Consider the following 9,345-nt stretch of genomic DNA (forward strand, 5'->3'; position numbering starts at 1 on the left):
ACAAATTCATAAAACTCTCTTGGGTCCCAATCATCTGGCCCTTGAGATATAAGTAGATAGTATTTACCTACCTCTGGGCTAGAGGAGATATTCTGGGAAAAGGCACCACCAAATCCGTAATCTCCAACCACAGCTTTCCTTAATCTGGAGGAAAGAGGCCCCTGACTTCACCAGGCTGAAATCAATTTCCCTCTTTACCAGAAAGACAAATGTAGTAACAACAGAAAGATTTTTTTTTTCTGGGCTACACATCTTTACAGCTCTCCAGTGACATGATTACTCACCCACATGAGAGTAAAGAAGATGCAGTAAATTCATTGTGAGGTCCCCATGTACAAAGGTAAGTGTTGAGTTCATGATCGCTTGTTTGTCTCTACCCAAACTACCATTGAGGAAGCCCTTGAGCCTATGCTGTACCTCACCTTTTCTCTTTTGAGGTTATCACTAGCATGAACTGGGAAGTGGATCATCAAAGTAGAAGCCTAAGAGAGATGCTGCAGAACTAAGAATGATCACTGGTGCCCTAAATAATATTTCCAAAGAAATGGACTTCCATACATTTATATTTGTTTTTGTACATTAAGCCCCCTTAGATACTGAAAACTGAGGTACAGAGAAGGATGGACTTAATTTTATTCTTTCATACTGGTTTGTCTCATTGTAAAGGGGGTAGGTTGAAGAGGGCTGGGATTTCATTTTAATGTCACAATTTTTGCTGTTCCTACAGACATAACATAAGGAAGAATGGCCTTAGGCAATGACTCTTCTGTGAAGGAGTTTATCCTGTTGGGCTTGACACAGCAGCCAGAGCTCCAGCTGCCTCTCTTCTTCCTCTTTCTGGGAATCTATGTGGTCTCCATGGTGGGGAACCTGGGCTTGATTGTTCTGATTGTTTTGAACCCTCACCTGCACACCCCCATGTACTACTTTCTCTTCAACCTTTCTCTTATTGATCTCTGCTACTCCTCTGTCATAACCCCCAAAATGCTGGTGAGTTTTGTGAAACAGGACATCATTTCTTATGCTGAGTGCATGACCCAATTATTTTTCTTCTGCTTCTTTGTTATTGATGAATGCTACATATTGACAGCCATGGCCTATGACAGATATGCTGCCATCTGCAAGCCCCTGCTTTATCAAGTCACCATGTCCCATCAAGTGTGCCATTTGATGATGATGGGTGTGTATGTGATGGGGTTTGTGGGTGCCATGGCCCATACTGGTAGCATACTAAGCCTGACCTTCTGTGATGGCAATATCATCAATCACTACATGTGTGACATACCCCCTCTCCAAAAGCTCTCCTGCACAAGTACCTCCATCAATGAACTGGTGGTTTTTATTGTTGTGGGTATCAATGTAATAATTCCCACTCTGGCTATCTTTATTTCTTATACCTTGATCCTTTCCAACATCCTCAGCATCCATTCTGCAGAGGGTAGGTCAAAAGCCTTCAGTACCTGTGGCTCCCATGTAGTAGCTGTTTCTCTTTTTTTTGGAGCCTCAGCCTTCATGTATCTCAAGCCATCTAGTGCATCTGTGGATGATGATAAAATATCTACCATTTTTTATACTATTGTGGGTCCTATGTTGAATCCTTTCATCTACAGTTTTAGGAATAAGGATGTTCACATTGCACTGAGAAAAACATTGAAAAAAAGTATATTTACCTAAGAAGAATCTGTATTTGTTATGGAAGTAAAATTTAAGGGTATGTGAGGTTTACAGTTAGATGTGAGAACTAGTTTTGGCTTATAACCATAAGGCCCTGGGTTTGACCGACAGTCTTGAAAAACTTCAGTGACAGAAACAACTAAAATAATACCAAATCCAGTAAATATGGTTAGAATAATATGGAATGCATATTTAACATTATGCAAAATTAAGTTAATTATGGACAAAATTTCAGAAATAACTCACCATTTTTTTTTAGGGTAGAGAGAATAGGTTATCTGTTATTTTCCAGTAGTCATATTTATCTTTTTTTAGTATTGAAAACTGAACAGACACATTTGTGCAGCCATCTTCCTGTAGCCTTAGAAATCACAGGGATTTAACTACAAAACACTGAAGTGATATCATTCTCAGAAATGGGAAAGTCCTGAGATCTATAAATGTACCTTAAAAATGTCTTTTTACTTTGCGTGCGTGCATGTGTGTGTGTTTATTTTAAGGTTTTCTTGATAGCTAGGCAAGTTCTGAGCTCGTCCATTGAGCTGTATCTTAAGCTCAACTATGGGATTTTTAAATAGAATACATACAGAATCTTATATTGGAGTGCCACAGAGATACTGACTTCAATAGTGTTAGAAATAGCATCTCACATATTCAGTTAATAACACTCTAGGAATATTTGTAGTTTTCAGTTTTAAATTTTAAACTTTTCTTTTTTTTTTTCCTTTTTTTTCTTTTTTTTTAAATTAATTTATTCTTGTTACATCTCAATGTTTATTCCATCCCTTGTATCCTCCCATTCCTCCCCCCCCATTTTCCCCTTATTCCCCTCCCCTATGACTGTTCCTGAGGGGGATTACCTCCCCCTGTATATTCTCATAGGGTATCAAGTCTCTTCTTGGCTACCTGCTGTCCTTCCTCTGAGTGCCACCAGGTCTCCCCCTTCAGGGGACATGGTCAAATGTGAGGCACCAGAGTATGTGAGAAAGTCATATCCCACTCTCCACTCAACTGTGGAGAATATTCTGACCATTAAATTTTAAACTTTTCTTAGTTTTTGTCTTGTTTTAATTTTATTATTATTTTTGCATATATATTTATATTATTACACATATATACAATAAACTAGCTATAGCAAGAAGAATCATGAAACAATCAGGAATTGTATAAATGTGACATTGATAGTATTTTGGCAACCTTGAAATAAAGGTCTTTTGTTTCTCCAAAAAGTAAAGGACAAAGGGGAAATGCCCTTTTAATTCTTGTCTTTTTTTCTGTAGTCTAAAAGCAGTTTTGTGAAGAGGAGTTAATGATTCTGTTATGATGCCAGTGCTCTGGCTGAAAATGAAACAACAATTTAGGTCATGCAGGATACAAGGAACCAAATTAGGTTTTTCTTTCATTGACCTGAGGGTAATTTTGTGTGCTATGTCTTCATTGGGAAGAATTTGACTAAGCAAGTTTACTAGTTCTTGCTAAAGGAATCTTGTCTTTTCCTCAAATAAATTGCAACACCACCATTTATTAGGAGTCAGTACTTTCCCACTAATAATTTTACTTTCACAATGTCTTAGAGTTTCTATACACAATGATGGAGTTTATTAAAAAGCCAATGTATGGTGAAAGTCTATTTTATTTTAGACATCAAGATATCTAGACTTTGGTCAAACATTAAAAATACAGTTTTGAAGAAGTTTGAAGATGCTTGTGGTTTCAGATGGCTGCAGACTAGTAAGATGGTGAAAAATTATTTTTGTACCTATGAGTTTGTATGGAAAAATGATACACAAAGTCTTGAAAGAATGTAGTTGTACTGAGACTAACTGTCTTAATGTCTTGGGTTGTCTGTTAGGAGGGGCTCTTTCTGAGGAGGCATCAGGTGACTTGACTAAAAACAGGGTTGCCTATAGAACATCTCAGCAGAGGGAGGAGCCAAGCAAGGTGTCAGAGGCAGGAATGGTCTTGATGAGGAAGAGAAATGGTTTGGGGAAACAGATGAATGCTATGGGGGAAGGCTAAGCCAACGAATGTGCATGTAAGTGTGAAGAATAGTAAACATGTGGTTGAACTTAGGCATTGCCATAGAAAGTAAGTAATTGATGTAAATAGACACAATAAAAATCTTGGTGATTTCAAACAAACAACAGAAAGCTTTTTTTTTTCTTTTTCTTTTTTTTTTGGTAAGGGAAAATAATGGATGTAACTAAGCACAATAAAAGATCTTGGTAATATCAAGAAAACAACAGAAAGTTTTTCTTTCTTCTCCTTTATCCTGAAGCTTAATTTATTCTCATTTATAACTACCCTAGCTTCCATGAACAATTTGTAGTGGAATTCATTAAAAAAAAAAAACAAATTTTAAAAACAAAACTTTTCATGTTACTGGGAGGTATGATGCCTTTTGTCTAATGATAAACAGAAGAAAAAGTTGGCTAGTGTTTTGATAGATGTCAGCTGAAACAGCAACAGGAGTTCCTGTCTCTTGATGCTGTCAGTAAGTTGGGTAAATGAAACACCAACGGAATGGTTCTGCTTTCAATCTTGATTCTGAAGGGTTTGACTCTTTGTCCACTAAGTCATAGATTCTGGACAGCTAATAACAAAACTGTTGTGGTACACTTTAAATAGTAACTCTGATACACATTAAATGTATGATAAAAATTTAAAAAGTACTACATACTGTGTTTTAAATACCAAATTCCAGGTAAATAAACATGCATTTTCCCACATACGGTAACTTCTCTTACTCAGTATTTCCTCCATACTCAGTACCCTTTCACTGCTTACTTATGTCTCACTTTGCCTTGAGAAACATTGTGGTGTGTAGTTCAGAGTGGCCATGGAGCTCTGATCCTCTCGACTTTGCCTCTTGAGTACTGAGATTGTAGGTTTGCATCACAATTCCATGCTTTACAACTTCTCTGTGGATGATGACACGTTGGCAGTTCCAAGGTAGCGTCCATTGATACTGTATATATAAACAATTGATCACAGCTATTGCTGTTTCTGTCACTGCCCTTGTGTTTGGGAAAATTTGTGTTAATACACACTTGGAGTTAACTCAGGGCCATTTAAAATTCATATATATCCATGAGAATATATTTATTGTTACAGTTGTAAGATTAACACAAACTGTAATATAGAATGCAAATATAACTTGTCACATATAAGACACATGAATCTGCATATGGAGAAAGCAACCAATATTTAAAAATTCTTAAGGAAATATACGTTTTTATACTACTGGGAATGGATGTAGTTTCTTTCCATGCAAGACAAGCACCAATATCCATGAGTGCACATCTCATTTGAAAGGATTTTATTGGAGAAATAGTACCATTTTTATGTACTTATTAATTTATTCACTCAATGCAAAGCAATAATACCCAATATTTCATGGTAACATGTAATAGAAGCTATGTCATTATATCTGGTATTCATCCACAAGACAATGTATATATTAGAAACCTTATTTCTGAAGACAGGACAAATTGTTGAGTCATATGTAAAATAGGAGTTTATATGGACATATATTCGGATCCTTCCAGTGTAGGTTAACTGCCTCTTTTTGTCCCTTAGTGATATGAAACACAACATCATGTTCTAGTAATCTTGAGATTGCTGTCTCAGTGCAGAATGACTTTGATGACTAAAGTCTCCTGCCTCAGGACATTCTAAGTTTTTTCCTCAATATATTTATTCAGTCTTCTGATCAAATATGAATATTTGATATTTTCTTTTTCTGCTCATCTTTCATTTTTTGAATAGAGAATATTTGAACACATATCTTCTATTAAGATAGATTTTGATTAGAAAAGCCATGCCACATTAGGAAGATGAGCTTATTAGAACCTCCCATATTCTTGAAAATAAAATATAAAACTAAGGCATTTAGTCTGACTTTGAATTTCAAGCAAACATTTTAGAGATGTGAGGTACTAATGACTTAATTTTACAATTTATGTAAAAGAAATCATTAAACGGCTAATGAAATGGATCTGTTTTCTGGTTAATTTTGGAAAAGTTTTATTTTTATTAAATAAATAGACATAAAATATTCAGACTTGTAATTTAGAATTTAAAAATAAAGCTACATACATGATAGCAACATCTTATTTACCATGCTAAGTATGATACACACACATCAATCTAATGGCTAAAAATCCCACATGCTAAATTTACTTTTTGATTGCTAATCTCTTTTTCTGACAAGCCATTGTTCACTTGGTTAAACTCCATATATATTGGCAGTTGAGAAAGGAGCCCAGGAAACTAAGTGTGAGTTATTGAAATTTAAAAATACGTGTTCGTAGAGTCGCAAAGCATGATCATGGCTAGTGTCTGGAAAGAGCGTCTTAATTAAGTGCTAATTTAAGCACCTTTTGACTTTGGCAAAGGTAAAACAAAAGTTTATTTTAGGAAAGCATTGGTGACTAGAGCCTTGTAGGTAGTGCTCTGAAGATGTAAAACCTGGTAATTGTTAATCTGTGGGTCATAATGCCTCTGTAAAGCTTGAAGCTATGTTAGGACACAATGTATATTTAGACCTGGGAGGGGACTATAGAGATGAGGACAATTTGGCATACATTAATCTCCCATTACCATTCTCTGACTGTCCAGCCTGTCTGTGGGCAAAACCCAATCTGACCCAAAGGCAAGGTGACAGAGGGTACCCGTACTGTATGAATGCTGAGATGTCAAGGTTATGTCCTGCTTTGTCACCTTCAAACAATCCACAGGCCCAATGGAAGTGCCCATGCTTTTGGCAAAAGTATATAAAAAAAATCACTCAAGCAACCCCTATCACCATCACCAATAAACCAGCAAGATATTTACAGCAAAACAGAGCGAGGGAATACATATTTCACTGTTCGCCAGCATCCTATCCAAGATGAGTGATTTTTCAAGCCAACTGAAAGTGAGAGAAGCTTAAGGGTTTACTTAGAATTAATAACTGTAAAAACTAGATTCATTAATACATTATGAGGTCCTGAAAATATTTACATCTCTTTTGGGGGCCATTCTGAGCTATTAAAAAAAAAAAGTCTAGGAAGTTAAGTGTTGATTGGTCTCAATGCAAAAACACATGTCCCTTCAAAGAGTTCATTTTAATCTGAATTGACTACAGCTCAGAAACATTTATTCAGGGTTCTCCAAATGCCGTGCTGTGACCCTGCAACAGTTTTATAAAGGTTTTAATATTAACAGAACCAAAAAAGTCACAAATCAATGCCCTTTAGAAATGCTAGCAGTGCTATCAGGTAGGAGATTATAGCAGAGTGGGAGTGTCTGTTACAGTCCTCAGATGCTGCCTGCTGGTTATGAGAATGTGAGGTTAGGGTGAATCAGTGGTGAGTGAAGGATAATACCAAGCTGCAAATGGGACATCTTCATCATACTCCCTCGCCACAAGGTGGCATTTGACCATGTCCCCTGGAGGGGGAGACCTGGTGGCACTCAGAGGAAGGACAGCAGGTAGCCAAGAAGAGACTTGATACCCTATGAGAATATATAGGGGGATGTAATCCCCCTCAGGAACAGTCATAGGGGAGGGGAATAATGGGAAAATGGGGGGGGGGGGGAGGAATGGGAGGATACAAGGGATGGGATAAACATTGAGATGTAACAAGAATAAATTAATAAAAAAAAAGATGTTTTTATTATTCTAAAGATTCTTTGACAACAAGACAAGTTAACTCCTGGCAACATCCAGCCTGCCTCAAAGAAGATGAGCATCAAAGAACCTCCTTATGGAGTTGGCTTCAAATGTGGCAAACTAGCCATTGGGAAAAATGTCCTTGTTTCTGCCACAGACAGAATTCTGCCTAAAAATGGGCAAGTTTTGAAGCAGGAAGAGTCAACAGCTAAACTCTGCCAAGACAGGGTAAGCAAGTTTTCAATAGTTCCTGCCTCACAAATATGTCTGTCAGATATATTGGGCCAGAAGGCTGAAGATGAGGCTCCAACATTAGAGAGAATGTTGACTGACTGTTCAGGCGGTAAACTGGCTCAGTCATTTTTTCATTTTGGAAGCTGCTAACCTGCACTCCAGGTTCACTCAGATATTTAAGTGTTATCCCTTCTCAAATCTCTGATGGGTTTGAAGACCAGATAGTTTAGTCTTTCAAGTAAGTTGAGTAGGTTAGGAGTTAAGATGTTTTTAGATCAAGATAGATGTTTTAAGTTAATAGAGATGAGATATGATAGATATTGGTCTTCATTCAGAAATTTAGACCCAACAAGAAAGGAAAGATGTTTACTTCAAGCTTACCAAATACAAATGGCCAAATCACTATGAATGTGACATTTATATAATTCCCGATTGTCTTGTGGTTCTTCCCACTGTATATAGTTTATTTTATTCATGTGTAGTAATATAAATGTATATGTTAAAAAAGAAACATGATTTTAAAAAAGGAAGAAGATAGGGCAGAAGAATTGTAAGAGCGCCAGAGGGAGGGGACAGTATCAGGGAAACTTCTTTGATATGACAGTGAGATATAGCAGGGTGTTCTACCAATGGCTTATTTCTGAGTGCACAGATTTGAATTTAATCAACCTGTACTTTTCTATGTGTGGTGTCTGACTCAGGCTGTTTCTCTTTCTGTTTTTTGTCGTCTTTGAATGCTACATGCTGACCTCAGTGATCTATGATAACATGTAGCTCTTACAGTTCGTTCTTTTCTGTGTTTGTATCCTACTGGATGGGGTTGGCTGGAGTTTCTGCCCACAGAGGCTGCATGCTCAGACCGACCTTCTACAAGGACAGTTTCGTTGACCATTTCTTGCTTGACATTTTGCAACTCCTCCCTGTTTCTCATGCCAGCACCTATGCCAATTAGGTCATAGTTTTGAGGGGTGTGGGTGTTAACATCATAGTCCCCAGCTTTACCATTCTCATTTCCTGTTTTTTTTTTCATCTTACTAACATTCTAAACATCAAATCCACACAAAGAAGATGTAGCCGATGGCCAGCTCAGGCTTCATGTGGATCCACTGGTAAGGGGATCAGGGGCTTTGTTGCCTGCTTTTCAATCACTTATCCCCTGATGGGACATGCTTGCCAAGCCCCAGGGAAAGAGGACAAACTCAGACCTGATGCAACTATGCAAGCTAGGGTGGGTGGGTAGAGGGGGTCTCCTTTTGTGAGGAATGGTGGAAGGGGTATGCAGGAGGGAGTGTGTGACTGGGTGGAGAAGAAGGCAGGGGATACAATGGGGATGCAAAATGAATAAATTAATAAAAAAGATGAAAAGCCTCACTACCTGTAGATCTCATATTGTTGCCATTAACGTTTTCTTTGAGTCTGAAGCACTCATGTGTTTTAGATATTCATCTGGATTTGTGTGCAGGGCATTTTTTCTCATCAAACTTGTTTTAATGGGTCTCAAAATTCTGTGACAGATTTTTTTTTATTAAGTTGCTTCCACTAAGGAGTACTGATTTTGAAAACTAGTAACTTAAAACTGACACACACACACACACACACACACACACACACACACAATGGTCCACAAAACATTCTCCTTTCCTTCAGAAGGTTTTATGATGCATTGTTATCATTAACCAGTCTTTTACTATTAAAATTAAATGGCCAATTGAAACAAACAGTTCTGAGACCCATTCTTCTACCATTGATTTAGACTGGGGGACATGTATTAGGAATAATAT

The 9,345-nt window shown here is 37.3% G+C and overlaps 1 protein-coding gene across 1 annotated transcript; it reads left to right on the forward strand.

Moving 5' to 3' along the window:
* The first annotated feature begins 735 nt into the window (after positions 1-735).
* On the forward strand, positions 736-1,674 carry LOC127197997 (olfactory receptor 145-like). The gene has a single exon (XM_051155803.1). The coding sequence runs from the start codon at positions 745-747 to the stop codon at positions 1,672-1,674; it is 930 nt and encodes a 309-aa protein (XP_051011760.1). The 5' UTR covers positions 736-744.
* Positions 1,675-9,345: the final 7,671 nt, after the last annotated feature.

The sequence above is a fragment of the Acomys russatus genome, chromosome 14 (genome assembly GCF_903995435.1).
Source record: "Acomys russatus chromosome 14, mAcoRus1.1, whole genome shotgun sequence".
NCBI lineage: Eukaryota > Metazoa > Chordata > Mammalia > Rodentia > Muridae > Acomys > Acomys russatus.

Coding starts and splice junctions, on each gene's coding strand:
- LOC127197997 (XM_051155803.1), top strand. CDS start 745: ATGGCCTTAGGCAATGACTCTTCTGTGAAGGAGTTTATCCTGTTGGGC.